The 23,166-nt window shown below is 41.3% G+C and overlaps 1 protein-coding gene across 1 annotated transcript in view; it reads right to left on the bottom strand.

Annotated features, from left to right (window-relative positions):
- Nucleotides 1-23,166, bottom strand: part of LOC117524251 (activin receptor type-1-like) — a 98,584-nt gene that overhangs the window by 18,698 nt on the left and 56,720 nt on the right. Inside the window, 6 exon segments of the mRNA XM_034186021.1 lie at nt 3,597-3,802; nt 7,271-7,534; nt 7,738-8,004; nt 8,410-8,593; nt 8,595-8,665; nt 17,674-17,747. Coding sequence (XP_034041912.1) covers nt 3,597-3,802; nt 7,271-7,534; nt 7,738-8,004; nt 8,410-8,593; nt 8,595-8,665; nt 17,674-17,747 — 1,066 coding nt within the window.

The raw sequence follows: 23,166 nt of genomic DNA, 5'->3' as shown, positions 1-23,166 counted from the left end.
AGTAGTATAATCTGTATTTGAAAATTAATCTTATTTGAAATTGAAGTCTTGCCTCATAGAACAAGAAAGTCATGGGATCACTTCCTACCTATGGCAGTTTGCATGTTCTCCCCGTGTGGGTTCCCTTCAGGTGCTCTGACTTCCTCCCACATCCAAAGACATGCAGATACCCTCACTCACACCCTATGACTGCTGGGATAGGCACCAGGACCCCCTGACCCTTAACTTAAAGGGGTGACACACAGAATCACCATTAAACAAACAGTGACAACAGTGACCTTAAAAAGTGTAAATAACAGCCGTGCTTGAGGCAGCAACAAAGACCCAACAAGGATAGGACAGAGGACAGAGAAAAAAAGAAAGATTACACTTGATAAGCAGTGGTCAGACTGGTAGCAGTAATCAGACTAATGTGGAACAAGTTATATGAATGTACACAGGTGTGTGCACGTGCGAGTCCACATGCTGTGTAAAAAGTCAAAAGAAAACACGTGTGATAACGTGAATGACTGCAGAGCACTGCCAGATAAGACAAATCTAAATATAAATACAGCTTTCTTTTTTTTTGGACGGTGCTACAATATCAAAAAAATTATCTCTGCTTTAGTTAACCCAGTATTCAGTCCGTACACAGTTTGTGCTGAACTCCAGCCAGTGAATGTGCTGAGATGCCTCACAGACTAAACGCTAACCACAGGACTCCACCTAAACTCTGGATCAGTTTAGTTGGCCTCAAACCATAAAAAACACTGCGCCAAAACTGAGGGAAGAAGATAAATACCAAAGACATTCCTCTGACACACAAGAGATGACTGAAGGCATGCAAGAGTAAATGGAAAGGAATTTTATTTCATTCTCACAGACATGGATAGAGTACATTTTGTCTCTTCATGGGATATTTCAAAAACATCAATTCCCTGACAGTTAACTCATTTAAACTAAAATTTTAGTAAGCCTGCACCTTTACTCAAATCTAACCTTAACTAAACATCGAATCTTAAGCCACTGTGAGTTAGCAATATTACCCAATGAAAATCTGTTGAGCTGACGAGACATTTGTATCCTTTGTTGGTACAGTACACAGGATGTTAGCCACTTTTTAGTTCTGATTTGAGAGAAAACATATGACATGGTGCCAAGACAAGAGTTGTGGTAAAGTATAAGAAAGTCTTAAGTGGCAGAGAAGCACGTCATCAAACCTTTATTTAACAGGATAAAAACTCACTGACATTAAAAATCTCTTTTACAAGAGTGTCCTGGCAAGTGGCAGCAATGCGGTTACAGTCAGGTTACATGAGGACAGTCTTTTTTTGTTGTAAATTTGCAGACTTTTGTGATCCATTTGTAATCAGCGCGCACTGTAAAAACTATTATAACATGATGGCAGACAAGGGACTGAAAGCAGAAAATGTATGTCTGATTTAACAGGTGCACGTCAGGCTTCATGTCCCAGTCTGAACACGGTTTGAAAAAAAAATTAAACGGTTAGACTTTTAATTACAGAAATGTCTCCAGTCCCACTTTCCTCAAATCGGTGAGTGTCAGAGCTAAACTTGAATTTGTACCTCTGCACGTCCAGACTGCTTGGACTTTTTAATGGAAATACATTGCGATCGGATGGGACATTTATCCGTTGTGAGCGAGATGTATGTAACGGATTAGTTACAGTCAGGAGGACCTGAACAACTACGGCAATCCTGAATTGGGACATGCACCTCATTTAATGACTGGGTCAAAATTTCCTCTGAATTTTTTTTTTCTGACAAATGTATTTGATCCATTATCAAAATGTAAACAGCGTGCGGCGAAAGTGGCAAACTTTGCTGCTTTTACTGTGCAGCATCAGGCTGCGGCTGCAAATCTGAGCACGGTATGAAAAAAATAAACGGTCGGGCTTTAATCACGGAAATGACTCCCGCCCCACATGCGAGGGTTTTAATGGAAATACATTGCGATCGGACAGGACACTTTATCCGATGTGAGGGAAAATCCGTTGTACAACATCTGTTGTATACAGTGTTTATACATGGAAAACCTTACAAAAACTTTGGGACTTTTTTGTCTGGTGACTACGAATATTTGGTTTATACAATGACAGTTTCGGGTGAGTTTTACTGTACATGGGATCTGAACAATAATTTACCTCTCAAAACTTTGATGATGATGTCAGCTTCCATCCCACATGGCTAACTTTATTTTCCCACATTTTTCTTCTGTTCGGTTCTGAAGGGAATCTGTACATCTTGAAGCCCTTGCAGTATCTATTTGTACATCCAAATACACAACACGGCATTTTCAGCGAATTAATAATAAAATAGCTGGATTTACACGCAGATAGATTAACAGCGAACATATTTTGAACCCAAGATGGCACCATGAGTCAGGTGACCGATTTTTTTTTTTTTTGACTCGTCATGTCGCCACTCTCTCCAAGGAACACTAGGTTGAAAGAGACTCATTTGAATTTCCCATAATGCCTTTTGCCAATTTGGCTGTTTGTGGAGGGCACGTCCCCCTCAACACCCTCTTTCCATCTGGATGTGCCCCTGGTTTGCAGTCTGAGCAGAAACAATCAAGAATTTGTGTATTTATGTGGAAGGTACGACCTGATTCAGAGGTAAGATTTTATCAGCTCATTAATCCATGCCGATCTTAGAAAGAGATTATAGGCAGATTTTGGGTAACCCCCCCCACCCCACCCCCCAAAAAACCAAGCAAAAACATCTGTGTTTGTTGCGTCACGGGACTACAGCTGTGTTTTTAGCTTCACCACAGCAAGGACACTCAGACACCAAGAGCATACTTTGAAAGAAAAGTTTAAAAATAGGTTTGTAAAACTCTGGTTGCTCATAAATTCACGGTGCTGTGACACACTCAAACACACCAATCCCCCTCCCCCTCCTGCAGACAGGACATAGAGCAGAACTCTCCCTGTTCCACTGCCAGGCAATGAACTCTGTCAGGTGTGATCAGCCAAACAGCTGGAAGACACCACTTAAAAAAAAAAAAATAAAAAATCAGGTGTGATTTGAGTAGGTAGACATGGAAAACATGCAGGGCAGGTTACCTCCAGGAACAGGGTTGGTGACCTCTGACAGAGGAATGAGACGATCAGAGACAGACTCGCTGCCAGGTGAATCAACAAATGCAAAACAGACATTCTAAAAATCCATTTTTGAACATGGCAAATTTTATATCTTGCCTTTTAGCATCCCAATTGATGGAAACCAATCATAGTGACGGAGATCTTTAATCCCTGTTATTAACAGATTAGCTGTTTTAAAAATGGGAAAATGACACCTGACTGGTAGCAGTGTTGACAGACACTGAAGATTACCGTAATGGTATTGGACATGAAAAAGTTGTATCATACCATCCTAGTTATCAGTTTTACAATACTTTGAGTGCCTGTATTAGAGGGCATTCTTACCAGATGTCTGAACACATTGTTTGATATTAAAACAAGATTTGATTACATTTTGTAGATGCAAGTACAGAAACTGTTGCGATTGATGTGGATTTGATTTGAAAAATCGAGGCATCTTCTCCTTTTTCGACATTATTTCAAAAGAGGACTCCTCCAATCTATTACTCACCGCCAGAGTGCTTTCCCCTACATTAGATGCGATAAGGCCATCAATAGTTCCATATTCAGCATCTCGTGATGTTAGCCTCTCCATTTGGCTGTGGTGGATACGCCTGAAGACCAAAACAGCTACCACAGATAGGATGATGAAGACGATGATGAGTGCTGTGATGATCATTGCCACTGTGGTCACGCTGTTGTTTGGCAGCTCACCAGCTATGAGAAATGGAATGTACAATATGATTTTTCTTCAGGTCATGAAACAAGCAATCATTTCTTAAATAATTCCCACAAAAATCTAATAAAAGCTCAATTTATTCATTTAAAATAAGACACTTAAACATTATGTGACCTCCATGAGGCCAGTAAATGAAATTACTCTCATCAAGGAAACCACAGCTTCAACCAGGATCTAGTTAAGACTTAAGAGGTTGTAACTAATTATCTATGCGTAGGGGGCGCTGTAGCTCTCTTGTGTTCCATTGAAGGGACCACACATTCGGAGGCCCAGCAATACACAAATCAAAGGCTTGCAGTAATCTGTAGTCTTTCTGAAGAACACAGTTGAGGGTGAGTGTGTACACCGATCTCAGATGCACACATGAAGTGGATCTCATCAACTCAGCCGAGGCCACTCACACTTTGCAAACATTCCAAAGGAGAGACTGCACTGCTCTGCCTGCAGCACAGACAATACCCCCCTTTTCCAAACTGGCATAATGAACTCTTTCTACCAAATACATAGCAACACATTCAAGAAGCTCATATTTTTTTTTTTTTTTGGACAACATATACAAGGACGATGAGGTTTGCAACATTAATCAATGAAGAAACCCATTTACCAACATAACCTCTACTTTAACCAATAGCTTGTGCAAATAATCAAAAATGGGCAAAAGTCGTTACAACGACAAAAAGACTGAATAGCATTTGCGATATGAATGCAGACAACAATGGCAAAACATGGTCGGCTGGATGATTAAAATACTATGCATCTGATCCCAAACATACCCAAAGAACAAAAGTAGCGAGAACAATGAATATGAAACAAAAAGGGAGGCCATATGTGTTTTCCCCTTCCATTTTACAGTGGCTTCAGCTCCTGGTCTCCAGCCAGCTCATGATGGAGCAGTAACATTCTAGCTCGGATTCAGCACTTTATATGGAAGAAGCAGCAGCAGCAGCTCAGCCAGACACCGAGAGGAACAAAAGGGAGGTAGATAATGACTAAACAATACTGAAAATTCACTTTTCTGCCCACTGCCACCTTGACCTCTGTTTCACATGATGCAAACAGAAACTAGTGAGAAGAACCAGACGATCTCATAGCCATCAAGATCGCATTGTGAGAACATTGTGGAGTAATGACAAAAGGGACCACAGTTGATCTGTATGGATCATCCCCCCCACCCCACCCCCATGGTTCTGCATGCATGTGAACTGCAGCTTGTGTTTACACTATACTGTTAAATACATATTTATTGTCACTGTGACTTGTTTTTAAAGTAATAACTGTATAAATCTGGAAGGAGTTACACTGAAATCAAAGCCTGAGTGCAAAGAAAGCAGCTGTGAACCCACATCAACGGAATATATTAAAAACAGACAGCCTCTGCCTCTTCGTGTTCCAATAGAGAGCCTGCTGTAGGCTTGGGGTGCTTCTGCATGCAAACACAGAAAGAATCTCTCCAAAATGTCAGCAACAAGTGTTAACCTTGAGGCTGGCTCAAAAACAGAACACATTCCCATGGGACTTTGTTAAAATGTCTAACTTTACAGCAGAAATAAACATGTTTATAGCCTGGTAGGAAAAAAAAAAAAAAAGGTTTTGGTCCCTATACCTTGCATCCATACTGCTTGTCTTTTTCCACATTTTATGTTACAGCCTTATTCCAAAATGGATGAAATGCGTTATTTTCCTCAAAATTATACACACAATACCCCATAATGACAATGTGGAAAAGTTGAGATTTTTTGCAAATTTATAAAAAAAAAAAAAAAAAAAAAAGAAGAAAAAAAAATAACCTAAGAAATCACATGTAAAGAAGTATTCACAGCCTTTGCCATGAAGCTCAAAATTGAGCTTATGTGCATTCTGTTTCCACTGATCATCCTTGAGATGTTTCTACAGCTTAATTGGAGTCCACCTGGGGCAAATTCAGTTGATTGGACATGATTCAGAAAGGCACATGCCTGTCTACATATAAGGTCCCACAGTTGACAGTGCATGTCAGAGCACAAACCAAGCATGAAGTCGAATGAATTGTCTGTCCACCTCCAAGACAGGATTGTCTCAAAGCCAAATCTGGGGAAGGGTACAGAAACATTTCTGTTGCTTTGAAGTTCTCAATGAGCACAGTGCACCACTCTGCATTTAATCATTAGTGATTGATCTCTGCTCCCCTCCACAGCATGTCTTTTTCCTGGTTCTCTCCCTCAGCCCCAACCAGTCCCAGCAGAAGACTGCCCCTCCCTGAGCCTGGTTCTGCTGGAGGTTTCTTCCTGTTAAAAGGGAGTTTTTCCTTCCCACTGTCGCCAAGTGCTTGCTCACAGGGGGTCGTTTTGACCATTGGGGTTTTTACGTAATTATTGTATGGCCTTGCCTTACAATATAAAGCGCCTTGGGGCAACTGTTTGTTGTGATTTGGCGCTATATAAATAAAATTGATTGATTGATTGAGTGGCCTCCATCCTAAATAGAAGAAATTCAGATCCACCAGGACTCTTCCTAGCACTGACCACCTGTCTAAACTGAGCGATCGAGGGAGAAGGGCCTTAGTCAGGGAGGTGACCAAGAACCTGATGGTCACTCTGTCAGAGCTCCAACATTCCTCTGTGAAGAGAGGAGAACTTTCCAGAAGGACAACCATCTCTGCAGCAATCCACCAATCAGGCCTGTATGGTAGTGTGGCCAGACGGAAGCCACTCCTTAGTAAACGGCACATGGCAGCCCACCTGGAGTTTGCAAAAAGGCACCTGAAGCACTCTCAGACCATGAAACAAAATTCTCTGGTCTGATGAGACAAAGATTTAACTCTTTAGTGTGAATGCCAGCCATCATATTTGTAGGAAACCAGGCACCATTGCTACAGTGAAGCATGGTGGTGGCAGCATCATGCTGTGGGGATGTTTTTCAGTGGCAGAAATTGCGAGACTAGTCAGGATTGAGGGAAAGCTGAATGCAGCAATGTACAGAGACATCCTGGATGAAAACCTGCTCCAGAGTGCTCTTGATCTCAGACTGGGGAGACTGTTCATCTTTCAGCAGGACAATGACCCTAAGCACACAGCCAACTAAGCCAATAGGACAACTTCTGTGAATGTCCTTGAGTGGTCCAGCCAGACCTCAGACCTAAATGCGATTGAACATCTCTGGAACGATCTGAAAATGGCTGTGCACCGACACGCAACCTGATGGAGCTTGAGAGGTGCTGCAAAGAGGACTGCTCAAAGACAGGTGCGCCAAACATGTGGTATCATACTGAAGAAGACTTGAGGCTGTAATTGCTGCCAAAGGTGCATCAACAAAGTACTAAGCAAAGGGTGTGAATACTAATGTACATGTGATTTCAGTGTTAAATTAAAAAAAATGCAAACAAAACAGTTTTCATGTTGTCTTTATGGGGTGTTGTGAGTAGAATTTTGAAGGAAAAAATGAATTTACTCCATTCTGCAATATCGTACCTTGGACAGGCAGCTCCACTGTACTGTTCATGTTGCACAGATGTCCATGACAGCACTCCACAATCTGGTCCCTGGAAGGCGGGGTCTTACAGGTCATTGTGCTCTGCTCATAGATCTGAAAGCACCCTTTCTGGTATAATCGAGATCCAGCACTGACTGTCAAAGATGAGAAGCACTGGTGACCAGTACAACGGCCTGTTTGACATGAGCTGCCCTCACATACGCATTCATGCGTCTCTCTCATCAGTGGCTTCACCACCTCCTCTGCACAAGAGACAAGATGGAGAGTTTCACAGATTGCAAAGTGACATCCAACAAAAATTCATCATGGACCTGCTGTATCGACATGCATTAATATTTTTAAACTACAAGCAGGGTTTTGTTATAATGGCAGAGGCATGAGTTATCAGGTCTAAAAGTGCTTTCGCACAGGTCTTAAATGACATCAGTAGATGAACTAAAGTCACCTTTCCCTGCAGCTTGCACAGTGACATTCATGTTACACAGATGGCCTTGACAGCACTTGATGGCATGGGTCAACGAGGGCGGCATGGCACAGGTGGCTCTGCCCTCCTCGTCATCCATCAGGCAGCCTCTCTTTTGAACAGCCACCCCATCAGTCATCTTCATGGAGGAGAAACACTGCTGGCCTGTACAGCGATGGTCACGCTCACACACTTCGCCCTCGCACACACACGCCTGGTCTCTAAGGACCGGTCTGCCAGAAGCCGGCACTGATAAAAAGCAAACAGATATGGGGAACCCCATTAGAGCAATACCATTAGCATCCCATTAAATTAAATAGCATTCACTCAGAACACAAAACACTTAAGCTAAAAATGTATCTGTGTTGGCCAGACAGTGAAGAGGCCTGTGATGTTAGTCCACTTTTGTAGCATCTAAAAACTGGTCTCTTAAAAAATCCTTCAAAAGTTGCAATTGCAATCATAAATGTATTAATTTGTCGTAACTCTGTAACGTCAGATGTCTGAGCTGACCCAAGTGGGTCATGTACTGTGGGGAATAAAAATATGGAAAACACATTTATGAAATATAGCAAGATGATAAAACATTTACTTAATTCCCCATACATGAGAAAACTTTCAAACAGGGAAGGCGTTGCTCCAGATCCAGCTCACCTGTCACTGGTAAGTGCAAGGAGATGTTTTCGTTACACAAATCACCCTCACAGCACTCTACGGTCATATCAGGAGTCGGTGGGTCTCCACAGCGTATGGACTCTTCACCATTACCCACAATGCAGCCCTGCCGGAAGACTGATGTCCCATTCACGACTGAGAGGGAGGTGAAGCACTGCTGACCCAAAACATCTGCCCCCACTGGCGCAAGACGCTCTGTCCACATATACACTCTGTGTTCTCAGCTTGCCCTCATCTAGGGGGAAAAAAAAAAAAAAAAAAAAAAAAAAAAATAGAATCGAATTTTAAGAAGCAGGTTAGAATACCATAGTCACACATCTAAGCACCCTGAGCTTTCTCTGCAAATTCTACCTGAAACAGGAATGGTGTGTTTGCACAAACCCGGCCAAATATTGCATTTGTCAGACCACCCATTTCAATAAATGTCTGATTTCCTCATAAATAAAGAATAAATTACCTGTCTAGATTTTTCTCCTATCCTTTAGTCATTTATTAAATGTGTTCCTTGTTAGCTGATGTCTGGCATGTTTTCATCAAGGCAGAAAAAAGTAACGTCAGTTGCAAAAACTGCATTTACCCCAGGTGGACTCCAATTAACCTGTAGATAACATGTCAAGGATGATCAGTGGAAACTGGATGTACTTGAGCTCAATTTTGAGCTCCATGGCAAAGGCTGCGAAACTATATAGATGCAGTTTTGTAGTTTTTTTTTTTTTTTTTTTTTTAATATATTCGCAAAAAGTCTCCTTCAAACTGTTCCATTATGGGGTATTGTGTGTAGAATTTATATATATAAAAAAAAATTTTCCTCCATTTTGAAGTAAGGCAGCAACATAAAAATTTGGACAAACTGCAGTACTTTCTGGATGCACTGTACATATCAGTTCGTAGGGAAACCCAGTAGTAATCAGTTGTTTACATCAAAAACAGCAGTATGACCATGATCTTCAATAACCTGAGAGCAAGTGTATCTGGACATTATTCTCTGGCCGAGTGGAACTTGAAAACAGCTCTCTGGCTGTGGATCCGAGTGACTGAGGATGAGTGGACTTTTCCATGGCTGGGGATCGCAATTGCGATTATGCGCAAGCGTGAAGGCTTGTCTTTGTTGTGGACTTATTTGGAGGAGGTGATGGGTCTAGTGGTTAAGCTGCTGGGCTTGAGACCAGAGGACCTGACCAGAAAAACACTAAGGGCGCTTGGGCAAGGTCCTTAATCCCCTAGTTGCTCACGGTGTGTAGTGAGCCCCTTGTGTGGCAGCACCCTGACATCGGGGTGAATGTGAGGCATTACTGTAAAACGCTTTGAGCGTCTGATGCAGATGGAAAAGCGCTATATAAATGCAGTCCATTTACTAGTCAACAAAAATTTTCTAGCGTGGCGTTTTTCCAAAGGATTTTGGGTAATATGGGGGCACTGGGTCCAAATCTGGTGTTAGGTTTTGCCAAACACATCGCGTTTGAGATATGAAAACATATTTCTCGTATCAAGCATTGAAGCAAAAACTGTAGTCTCACACTCTTCAGCACCATAAACGATATTACGGCTGTTGTTCACATTTTGCAAACCTGGTTTAAAAACTATGCTTTGGAAGCTGCTTTTGTGCATGATTAGTGGCACCAAACCCGTGACTGAATGAAAACGTTTGCGTAATCCATCAATATGGAATATGCATATTGTAAAAAAACGTGATGTGATAGAGGAAATCTGAGCTCAGGTTCGGTTCAGTACCCCAAAGTCATCCTAAATCAGTTCTCAAAGTCCATGCAAGAAATTTTGTTGTTGCTGACCAGTGTTATCAGCACTATTGCTGTGCACATATACATAGATCTTTTTTTCTTTTGATAAAAGACTGAGTGATGAAAGACTTAAATGTGTGATGAAAGTGCTTAAAGCCTACACGAGTACTGTCATTGCATCAGGCCTTTGACAAAGAAAAATGTGATATTAAAAACAGCAGTCTGATGTTTATCTTTAAATAGTATCCCACTTTATCCAAATCTGCTGAAACAAGAGTCAGGCCATGTCATGTCTAAGATGTAGTGGTGCTACTCATTGCAACATCCATTACTTTGTGGAACTGCCCTGATTATGAAATGACAATCTCCCAGGGAGAGCTACGGTCCAACCCCTAAAAGTAACCATCTATCTGCCTTTGATAGTTGTTAGGTAGTCACCACTTTGGACTCATGCAGACCCTGGAGTCCCAGCAGTGAGGCACTTGCATGGACATTGCGCTCTGAAAAGTACACCGTATAACCATACTATCACCCTCACAAAGCGACATGTATGCCTCATTTATGGCTTCAACAAGAGAGACAAAATCTTTTCAGGTGGGTTCTGACCTGCAAAGAAGTACATCAAAGACAGCAGTATGACCATGATCTTCAATAACATCTTTATTTAAATCTAGCGGGGCAAGATTTGTGTGCCGTTGATGTTTTTAAAAGAGTGCCAACATCAATGAACAGATAGGACGGCCAGACAGACAGACGCCACAGGGTAATAAAAACCAACAGTGTCTGAGTAAGGTACTGAGCCTCCATAAGCTGCCAATACAGCTCCAGTGCTCCTTGGCATCCACTCCACATGCCTGAGCCGTACTAAACAGATAGAGCAGTGTCCTTTGAAAATACATTTTCTCATTCAATGTTTTGAAGATGTGGTAGACAGGCGCTGTCTCGCATAGGCAGGTTGAGGTCTAGTGACTGCAAAAGTCCTGACAAACACCAGTGGTGGGCACAGCTAACCAAAAAGTTAGCTTCGATAACAGCTAGTCCGCTAACTGAAAAGTTAACTTTGTCTTTTTGCATGTGGAATGTACATGAGTGTTTTTTGTTGTTGTTGTTTGCTTGTTTTAGGCAGGACCAGCCAGCAGGCCTGCTCACGCTCTTCTGCTGGGGGAGTACTGAGCTCACAATTGTCCGACTAATGCAAAACATGCACAACAGGTAGGTACTAATATGTATGATTTTGACCATTAGGTTTCATTCACTATACCAGCAAACAAAAAGTTAGCAGACTGAAAGTTATCTAAACTAAAATCAGCGGAAGTGGTCCACTGACGGTTTTCAAAATTAGCTGAGAAGCTAATCCGCTAACAAAAATGTTAACTTCGCTGATTAGCAGAAATGTGCCCACCACTGCAAACGACTGTCCATTTCCACCTTTTAACCAACCCTGGTGCCCTGTGGCTTGGAGTTTTATATCCAGTAGGACAGAAGGAGTCTTGCAAATACTGTGTTTTCACGCAAAGAGAAATTTTCAATAATTGGCTGAATAAGTCATTACATTATCCTGTTTACTTGCACAATATGAAACATATTCTAAATTTATTCATATAGTGTTATGATACTAATGATTTAAGAAGAGATATTCCTTCATGAGTCCCACAGCAGTGAAATATGGAAGCTCTGTCTGTTCAACATGGGTATATCACCACCAAAACAAACACACACACAGTTTGGGGTAGTATTTATGGTCATTTATTCATGTGTACGCTGATTTATTTAGTAGCTACATTTAGACATAAATCATGGGATTTACCTCTAGATTTATATGAGCATTTGTTGAATATGACATGGCACACATAAGCCCATTGCACAAAAAATATGAAAAATTTCTGAGATGTTTACAAAAATATTCTTACAGGATGCTCATTGTGTGAATTGTTGAAAGAGGCACCATGAATTTTTCAGTATGTAACTATTAAAATGTACATTACAAATATCAAAAAATTATATTAAAAAAAGACAGCATGTAATTTATACCGTGAACACAGATTCCCAATAGCACCATTGTTAACTCTGTCAAATTCGGTAGAGAAAAGTAGATACTTAAGATAGTCCTTGTGTCATCAAGCACTTTTTTTGGCTGCTCTTGTTAGGGGTCACCACAACAGATCAAGCCTTTGCATCTCACCCCATCTTCTGCATCTTCCTCTATCACAGCAATCACCTGCATGTCCTCCCTCACCCATAACCTCAGGCTGTGGGTGATCAGCTTAATGCCTCTGTAGTTACTGCAAGTCTGCACATCACCCTTGTTCTTAAAAAACAGGAGCCAGCACACATGCTCTCCACTCCTCAGGCATCCTCTCATTTTCCAAGATTATATATTAAACAATCTGTTAAGAAACTCTACTGCCATCTCTATCAGACATTTCCATGCTTTTCACTGAAATGGAATATCATCTGTACTGACTGCCACACTTCATAGCTGCCGTCATTTCATACTTACTTGCACTTCATGATTTACTCTCTCCACATCATCCAGCCTTTTCTCTCTCTCATTTTCTTTGTTCATCAGCTCCTCAAAATATTCCCTCCACCTTCACAACATACTCTCCTCCCTTGTCAGCATATTACCATACAGTAGTGTTCAGAGTAATAGTAGTGCTATGTGACTAAAAAGATTAATCCAGGTTTTGAGTATATTTCTTATTGTTACATGGGAAACAAGGTACCAGTAGATTCAGTAGATTTTCACAAATCCAACAAGACCAAGCATTGATGATATGCACCCTCTTAAGGCTATGAAATTGGGCTATTAGTAAAAAAAAAAAAAAAATGTAGAATAGGGGGTGTTCACATTAATAGTAGCATCTGCTGTTGACGCTACGAACTCAAAACTATTATGTTCAAACTGTTTTTTAGCAATCCTGTGAATCACTAAACTAGTATTTAGTTGTATAACCACAGTTTTTCATGATTTCTTCACATCTGCGAGGCATTAAATTTGTTGGTTTGGAACCAAGATTTTGCTTGTTTACTACAACCCCTGGCAATATTTATGGAATCACCGGCCTCGGAGGATGTTCATTCAGTTGTTTAATTTTGTCGAAAAAAAAGAAGATGACAGACATGACAAGTCATTTCAAATGGCAATTTTCTGGCTTTAAGAAACACTATAAGAAATCAGGAAAAATAATTATGGCAGTCAGTAACGACTTTGGACTTTGCAGGGGATTCTTGCAAATAAATTAGCTTCACACAGGCATCTTCTAACTGTCACAGCACTTACAGGTAACTCCAGACTGTCTCTGATCATCCTGGAGCTCATCAATGGGTGAGCCTTTGCCATTCTTGTTATTCTTCTATCCATTTGGTGGTTGTTTTCCGATTTCTTCCACGCGTCTGTTTTTTTTTTGTCCATGTTAAAGCATTGGAGATCATTGTAGATGAACAGCCTATAATTTTTTGCACCTGCATATAGGTTTTCCCCTCTCCAATCTACTTTTTAATCAAACTACGCTGTTCTTCTGAACAATGTCTTGAACGTCCCATTTTCCTCAGGCTTTCAAAGAGAAAAGCATGTTCAACAGGTGCTGGATTCATCCTTAAATAGGGGACACCTGATTCACACCTGTCTGTTCCACAAAATTGACAAACTCACTGACGAATGCCACACTACTATTATTGTGAACACCCCCTTTTCTACTTTTTTTTTTTTTTTACTAATAGCCCAATTTCATAGCCTTACGAGTGTCCATATCATGAATGCTTGGTCTTGTTGGATTTGTGAGAATCTACTAGTACCTTGTTTCCCATGTAACAATAAGAAATATACTCAAAACCTGGATTAATCTTTTTCGTTACATAGCACTACTATTGTTCTGAACACTACTGTATGTATCTTTTACCATCCTAACCTACTGCACATCCTTTCCAGCTCAGTCCCTTTGTCTGGCCAAGTCCTTTTCTTCTTTACTTACTTTTCTTTCTTTTACTTACTCTTCAACTTCTTGTACAGCTCACTATGTATCTTTTCCTTAGCTTTTGACACTTCTCTTTTCACCTTACACTGCATTTCCTTGTACTCCTGTTTTCTTCTTCTCTGACTATCCCAATTCTTTTTGCCAACTTCTTTCTCCTTATGCTTTCCTGAACATCGTTGTTTCACCACCAAGTCTCATCTTCCTTCCACTGTCCAGATGTCACTCCTAGTACCTTCCTAGCCATCTCACTCACCACATCTGCAGATCTTTTCCAGTTATCCAAAATTGCTTCATCCACTGCCTGTCTCACTGAATTTCATACGTCTTCCTCCTTCAGCTTCCAATATCTAATCCTTTGTTTAGCTCCAACGCTCTTCCTCTTCACCTCTAAGTCAGTCTACAAGCCACCATCTGATGCATCTAACCACACTCTCCCCTGCCACCACCTTACAGTCTAATTTCTTTTAGCTTGCATCTCCTACAAAGAATATAGTCCACCTGCGTGCACCTTCCTCTACTCTTATGTCACTCTGTGCTCCTCCCTTTCCTTAAAGTAGGTATTCATCAGCCACTTGCATCCTTTTTGTAAAATCAACTACCATCTGTCCTTCCACATTTCTGTCAGTGATACCATACAGTTGTATGTAAAAGTTTGGGCACCCCTGATGATTTCCATGATTTTCCTTTAGAAATCACTGGTTGTTTGGATCAGCAATTTTAGTTAAATATATCCTATAGCAGACAAACAGTGATATTTGAGAAGTGAAATGAAGTTTATAGGACTTACAGAAAGTGTGCAATAATTCTTTAAACAAAATTAGGCAGGTGCGTAAATTTGGGCACCCCAACAGAAGAAGTATATCAATATTTAGTAGATCCTCCTTTTGCAGAAATAACAGCCTCTAAATGCTTCCTATAGCTTCCAATGAGAGTCTGGATTCTGGTTGAAGGTATTTTGGTATTGGTAGCATGGACAGCCCACTTAAAATCACACCACAGATTTTCAACAATATTCAGGTCTGGGGACTGAGATGGCCATTCCAGAACGTACTTTTTCCTCTGCACGAATGGCTTAGTACAGGGGTGCCCAAGTTCAGTCCTCGAGATCTACCTTCCTGACACTCTTAGTTGTCTCCCTGCTCCAACACACCTGAATCCAATGAAAGTTTCATTAAAAGCCTGCTAATGAGTCTTTCATTGGATTCAGGTGTGTGGGAACAGGGACACAACTAAGTGTCAGGAAGGTAGATCTCGTGGACCGAAGTTGGGCACCCCTGCCTTATTAGATTTTGAGCAGTGTTTAGGGTCATTGTCTTGTTGAAAGATCCAGCCCTGGCACAACTTCAACTTTGTCACTGATTCATGAACACTGTTCTCAAGAATCTGCTGATATTGACTGGAATCCATGTGACCCTCAGCTTTAACAAGATTCCCAGTACCTGCACTGGCCACACAGCCCAAATTTATGCACCTGCCTAATTTTGTTTAAATAATTATTGCACACGTTCTGTAAATACTAGAAACATCATTTCACTTCTCAAATATCAGTGTGTTCGTCTACTATATGATATATTTAACTGAAATTTGCGATCCAGACAACCAATGATTTATAAAGGAAAATCATGAAAATTATCAGGGGTGCCCAAACCTTTGCATACAACTGGATCTTCCTCATCATCAATGTTTCCTTCGCAAACACGCCTATTGAAGTCTGCTCCAATCACCACTCTTTCATGCTTGGGCACACTCTCCACCACTTCATCTAACTCACTCCAGAAATCTTTTTCCCTCCATCTCACAACCCATCTGTGGGGAATATGTACTGATAATATTCATTATCACCCTTTTAATTTACAACTTCAAACTCATCACCCTGTCAGACACTGACTTAACCTCTAAAGCTGGGCAGACACTGTACGATATTTTCACTCGTACTTGGCTCCAGCTCAAACTGTACGACAAAACCGCACGGTGTAAAAGTTCAGAGTGCACGATTTATGTTCTCACACTATACGGCCCGATGCTCTGATGTGATCTGACTGCTCACATTGTATGTTCAAAAACCACACGTCGGAATCGTGTTTCCAGAAGCAAAACATAAACAGAAGTTTTTTTTTTTACTTTATTTACATTTCTTATTTTTACAAAAAAAAACTCTCAATGGGAGACTTCAGAGTTATAAAAAAATACAAGACTTTACATGAGTTGAAGAAAGGTGGAAAAAAGAAACAGAAGCTGCTCTCCCAAAGAGATGATCACTGTTTATGCTCTCTCCAATTCCGCATTGGTGTTTGCACATGCACAGTGTGAGAGGTTGGATGCTTGTAGCGCTGCTTCAGCAGCGGAATACCCTCACGACGGCTGACCAGAATATCAAACAGGTTTGATTTTCATCCGACCATACGATTGCTGATCAGGAGGTGGTCATGAGAGGTTAAACGCAGCTCGTTACTCCATGTATACTACACGATGCAGGATGTGCGATTAAGCTGAAACTCGGCGCGATCCAAAAAATTCTCGCACAAGTGAAAAATCAGCTGAAAAAGGGCCAAAACTCGCACAGTGTAAACCCAGCTTAACACACTACCTTTAGAATGACCCCAAAACCATTTCTCTTAACATCCACATCATGATACAACAATATGAATCCAGCGCCTATGCCTACGCCTTACTCTCCTTCCACTTGGGGCTGCACGGTGGATTAGTGGTTAGCACTGGTGCCACACAGCAATAAGGTTGTGGGATCGATTCCCGGCCTTTCTGTGTGGAGTGTGCATGTTCTCCCCGTGTATGCGTGGGTTTTCTCTGGGCACTCTGGTTTTCTCAAAAACATGCTTATTTAGGGTCTTCTCCTTTCTCTGCCCCTGACCAAGGCAGCATCTACATCTGGAGTTGGCCCCCGGACGCTGGACTGTGGCTGCCCACTGCTCCTAGTGTTTGGATTGTGTCTAACTGTAATTAGGATGGGTTAAATGCAGAGGACAAGTTTCATTGTGTATATATGTGAAATGACAAAGTTTATATTCTATTCTATTCTATACACTATGTCTACTTTTCTCCTCTCCATCATGTCAGCCAGTTCTCTCCCTTTACCAGTCATACTGCCAACATTCAAAGTCCCAACTCTCACTTCCTTGTGTCATCAAGCACTAAAGTACTCTATACCTCCTATTATGGAATGATTAAAAAAATAAAATTAAAGCACTACACTGTGTTAGGACATCAATGTCCATGTTCAACAGCCTGTTTTTATCTTTTGTCTTCCACCCTTTAAAGTATCCTGAGGACCTAAGTGCTGCTCACTGACCCAGTCCAGCACAGACTGTAAATGGTAGTGGACTATAGTAACATTTTAAATACATTGACAACAGATGAAAAAGGATCTAGCTGTTGTGGTCCAGGGCTCTCCTCCATATCAGAGCAAAACCCTTTCCTTCTACCAGCTCCACTATCCTTGAAGTGACCAGCTCTGAGTTTTGAGCAGCAGAAAGAGAGCCTCTGAGGAGAGTATAGAAGGAATGGCTTACCTTCCATGCCAGCACAGGGAAGGACCAGACTGATCAAAACTAAAAGAAACATGTCCCCAACAGTTACTGCAGACCTAAAAGACACAGACAGAAAAAAAAGAAACCACATCAAAAACAAGAGCAAGATTACTGCATAAGCCTTGTAATACCATTAATGTTTTTAGGATAAAATTTGGCAAAAGCGACAACAGCAGAGGCACTGTTCAAGACACTGAAAACATTCACCACCAATTTAAAAAAACCCTGAATTACGATTTGCATCGAAATCCCTCTGCTAGTCGGTACATAATAAAGCACCTACACCAAATTACTAATACATTCACTTTGATGACTGGAGTAGAGAAGGAAAACACTAGATGGCAGTGTTGTTACCCACTGGAAATCAGCCAAAAACAATGTACAACATTAAATTATGGTGAAATTCAAGTGTTCCAATCACAGATCTTGAAGCCTTGCAATGCCCACATCTCCTTTTTTGGGGGGTGGAGGGCACAACACATAAGCTATAGCAATAGTAATTTTACAGAGGCCTTAACTTTTGTGGGAGGGGGGGAGGCGTCAACACCAACTTTAAAATGACCAAGTAAAGTGGGTCTCATGCTTTCCTGTTGTCTTGGTAACAAGGCACTGAGTGGCAAGCAATGGGAAAACTGGTGCTCTCCTATTGGCTCTGTGTGTGTGTGTGTGTGTGTGTGTGTGTGGGGACAGGCTGTGAAGTCATGCAGACAAATGATCGACAAGGTAAAAAAAAAACAATCTCAATCTTTGTACAATAAGTACCACCTTACAAAATATTTGGCTTTCTAAGTATCACCATTACAACCAGAATTAAGATAATTCAACTGAACTCTTTATTTATATAGTGCCAAATCACAAGATAGTTGCCCCAAGGTACTTCACAAGGCTAAGGTCTAACCTTACCCAAGCACAGTGGCAACAGTGGTGAGGAAAAGTCCCTGGAAGAATCAAAGTGTACGAAGAAACTAGGCTACCATGAGCCATTTGCACATCTTGACTTGCCCGTTGCATTACAGAATCTTGGTTACAACACAACAAATCTTAATCGGAGAAAGCATGATGATTGAATTCAGTTTAAACTGAAGCTGACCATTTAAAGCATTTTTGCATTCGTCGTGTATAGTCTATGACATCCAGGATTGTGTTTGGCAGTAAAGAAGAACTGATTTCTTTCACATACACAGCATCGGTCCAGAATCTGCAGTGCATTTTGACAGAGGAGGAGGACAGGTAAGTTGTCAAAATGACTTCATGCCCTTGCAAATTACAGCGGGAATACTCAATCCGGGCCTGACAGGTTTGTTCGGGTTCAGACAAATATTCTGAAATGATACTCCGGTTGGGTCGGGTTCGGTCACATCAGCACAAAAGACACTGAACGTACAGAACTTTCATGACACGATGTCATAGTCCTGCGTCTGTAACCTCAGCCGCTCATAATTAATGACTTCTTTGTCTTGTGTGGATCATTAATAGGCTTTATTTTCATCTGGAGCAGAATGCTGAAGTGTGGCAGTTGGCATTACGCTTACATCATGTGAAGCAACACAGAGTAAATAAAAAAAGTCTTATTTTGACCTGATCAAATCCTGACTGAAATTGTTGCCCACATAAGAAGCCCTTGTTTTAGAAGACGACATCTGGAAATAAGTTAAATCCTTTTCATGGAAATTGAATAAACATAGAAGTGTGTGTTAAAAGCTTGAGAATAATTAATCAACTCGCACCTACATGTACTGACAACCTTGTACATTCAACATAATAAGCCTACATGCATGTGGGAGATTTTTGTCCATTTATAACTGCTTTCCATCACATTTGTTACAGGAGACAGTGATTTGAAGCTCGGCATCTGACGTGTTTTCACGGAGTCAAACTCTTATAAAGCATTGCTTCATTTTGCTTCATTTGCAGAGCCAATTCTGACGGTTATTAAGCATTACTTCATTTCGCTTTGTTCTCAGCAGAGAGCGATGTGAGACTGGTTTTGTTTAAGCGTGGAAGCTATAAAACCCTTCATTAGGAATAGTCTGCTCCATTTGTTTGTATCAATTCAATGAAATGTTGAGTTAGCCTCAACCTTATTTGAAATAAAGCAGCAGACTTAATTACATCATAAAATATAACGTAATGCTAAAACACCCTCTGCTGTATGAGCATTGTGTTATTTATAATTTGCAATTGTTTAGTTAATTATTACAATCATATTGTCTTACATAGAATATGTACATGTTCAAATCAAATCATTTGTTTATGTTGTGCAAATCAAGGACTAGATGTATATCACCCTTTGTGCATTTGTACGTATTAATAAGACAAATTTAACCCCAGAGAAAGTTAGCGTTGAGTTAGTGAAAGTTAGCATGCAATCTAACGTCCACAAACTCTCTTGTAAATGACACCAGAGGTGTTATCAGGTCACAAGAAGAGCGTTTTCAGTTTTAAGTGTTTATCGCTTGCTTTTACATAATATACCAGAAATAAAGTCGTTAGCAATTTGCTAAACTAGGAAGTGACGTCACCATGCTAACCTCCGTAAAATGTCTTATAAGTTCAGAGGTGTTAATAGGTTCCAAAAACAGCGTTTTCAGTTTTAGAAGTGCTTACTTCTCGCTAACTTTTACATAATATGAGAAACATGTATATAAACACAAAAAGCGATTTTGAAGAAACCAGCAACTGATGTCACAGCGGAGCCCTACTCTAACTGGCTGTCACCGGCATCACTCAAGCACAAAATGGATCAGATAACACAATAAGACTTTTTAAACCTTTAAAATACATCAAGGTTAGCCATCTTTGAACTTGTCCAAGGTATGTGCCCCAAGAATGTTCTCTGTGAATTTGAAGACTGTGGCAGTAATAGAACTGGACTTATGCAGTACGCAGGCAGGCAGGTCGGTCTCCGCAATACCCAAAGGCCATATGATGATGGCCTCGGGTAAAAATGAGTTTGCTTGGTTCACAAGAGCACAAGAGGGAGCCCGCGTATGTACCACAGTTTGAGCAATATGGGCTTGGAGAGCTGGAGACACTCTAATCCTTTAATATTTAATGTGTCTGTGAAAATGTCCACATATGCTATGCAGCTCTGCTTGTGTGTTTATTCTGAAAACTCACCAGTTCAAGGCAGGCTGTTTAACAGAGTAAATGGTAAATAAATGGTAAATGGACTGCATTTGTATAGTGCTTTTCCATTTGCATCAGACCTTAAAAGCGCTTTACAATTATGTCTCACATTCACCCCAATGTCAGGGTGCTGCCACACAAGGCGCTCACTACACAGGGGATTAAGGACCTTGCCCAAGGGTCCTTAATGATTTTCCGGTCAGCCTGGGATTTGAACCAAGGACCCTCTGGTTTCAAGCCCAACAGCTTGCAGAGTGCCCCCCCACCACCACCACTACCTTCAAAATAGCCATTTTATAAAGATATGTGAAAACTTGCAACCAGCACAGCCTGGAGCATCCCCCGTTTATCAAACACAAGCAGTAGGGACATTATGTTGGCAGCATGTGTGCCACTGATAGATACACTAGTGTATGCATGTCCCCTAACGCTTTTGTGCCCATCCCTCAGACATAAATGATTAAACGTGTACCGTTAGCATAAGCCCAATGGCAGTGTCTGTATGGGCCGTTTGCACACAGACCACATGCTGCTTCTTTAATCAGAGCACAAAAAGAGAGGCTGCCACCCAGAGATAATCAGGAGCGTGGCCTGCTCCCTTTGGCTCAGAGGAGTGGAGTGCATCCCATGGGGGAGGGAAGTAGGCAGCAGGAGGATATGGGAAGTGTAGCCAGAAGGGCAACTGAGGGATGAGGGGTCACAGGAGGACAGAGGGACAGCCAACATAAACAGACACGTGAGACACATGGAGCAGGGTGGGCTGCGTTAGTGAGGAAACACTAGAGGGGAGAGAGAAACAAGGAGGTATCTGGTGTCAGCGCCCAGAGGGACAGAGTGAAGAAGGGCACCATGCTGTCGGGGCCAGAGTACCGGCGAAAACAAGACAAAGATGTAGACAAAGGCGTAGAAGACAACAGGGAATAATCTGGAGAATAATGCGACCAAGTGTACATTGAAGGAACCCTATCAGAGATATTCTGCAATATCTACTGGTGCCAAACATCCATCACTCATGCCAAAAACAGAACGTTTGATGGATCACAGCCTGCTGACAGATCAATAACTCACCTCAATTAAAGTACACCATGTCATCAGGGTCCATTCAATGGCATTCATTACTGTAGGTAAATGAACTACTGTATTTTTGCTTACATTTATCACTCTCTCGACAGAGTACTAAAATGATCAGTCGGTGCGTCCCTCTCCCACTTACACTATTGTACACTGTACAATATCAAAAGGAATTGAGCCCACAAATCCTACATGTGTGTTATGTACAAACAAAATGTAAAACTTGAAGGTATATATGCATGTTAGCAAGATCACTTAACGTAATGAACAGATTTCAATGCATCATGGTGGACTGTTTTGCTTTTGGCCCTTGTAGGTTTAACAACCAACATAAGAATACCCATCAAACTCTTCAAACCATACAGCATAATCCTCTGAACTGCTGTACACTTAGTATAATATTCATTTTCACCAAAATATGACCGTTTATCAGACATCATCCAACGATATCTGGCCTCTAAACCCCAGACAGTGACGTCACTGCAATATGCCTCATATTTGGACGTGGATGCCGGTGTGCAATAGACGACCCCTCCAGACTGTACCAGTTGCAGGGCTCTCCCTAAGCAATGGATTAATGGTGCTGTGTCATGTTACGATCTCAGTGCCAACATGCCATGATGTGAATGACAAGCTCCCACAGTTCAGAACGCATGTGGGTCGTGGATTAATTGCAAAGATTACGTAATTGTAATTTTGTGTCATGCTGACTCATTTTTAAAGTGACAACTGCATTAATTTCAATGCAGTCCGGAGGAAAAAAAAACTGAGGGGCTGCCACTGAGTATGCGCAGTTGTGAACGCATCCTGTTAAAAACAGCTAGACACAGCGTGGTGCACGCTAATAAGTGTCCATTGTCAATGCAGTAAAGGTAAAAAGTCTGAGCACAAGAAATGTAGGTTCGTGTGTGTGTTCAGGCAGCCTATAAAAACAAGGTCAGTTCCAACTTAAGTTCCAGGGCCTGTATAACAGTGCATGACTTTGATTCACGTACTTGCACGACCTGTGTCATGCAGGAGAATAAACTCGTCTTTAACGGGTGTAGACTGAACGTGAGAGGGGCGCCGGCGCGTGCAACTGCGCAACAAAAATTTTGAAATGTTAAAAAAATCCTTCACGCATAAATGTCGTGTTACGATCTGCTCACCAACACGACGTGCAGCTCGTTAAGTGCAGTAAAGAAGTGAACAGAGCGAGTGGTTGCGTCAGCGCACCACATCAGAGCGCAACTCGTCTGAACGATTATAACGAGATGTTAAATCTATCATAAACAT

This window comes from Thalassophryne amazonica, chromosome 14, assembly GCF_902500255.1.
Source record: "Thalassophryne amazonica chromosome 14, fThaAma1.1, whole genome shotgun sequence".
Lineage (NCBI taxonomy): Eukaryota > Metazoa > Chordata > Actinopteri > Batrachoidiformes > Batrachoididae > Thalassophryne > Thalassophryne amazonica.
Note: the sequence above shows the minus strand (reverse complement) of the source record. Positions and strands in the feature narration are given on the sequence as shown.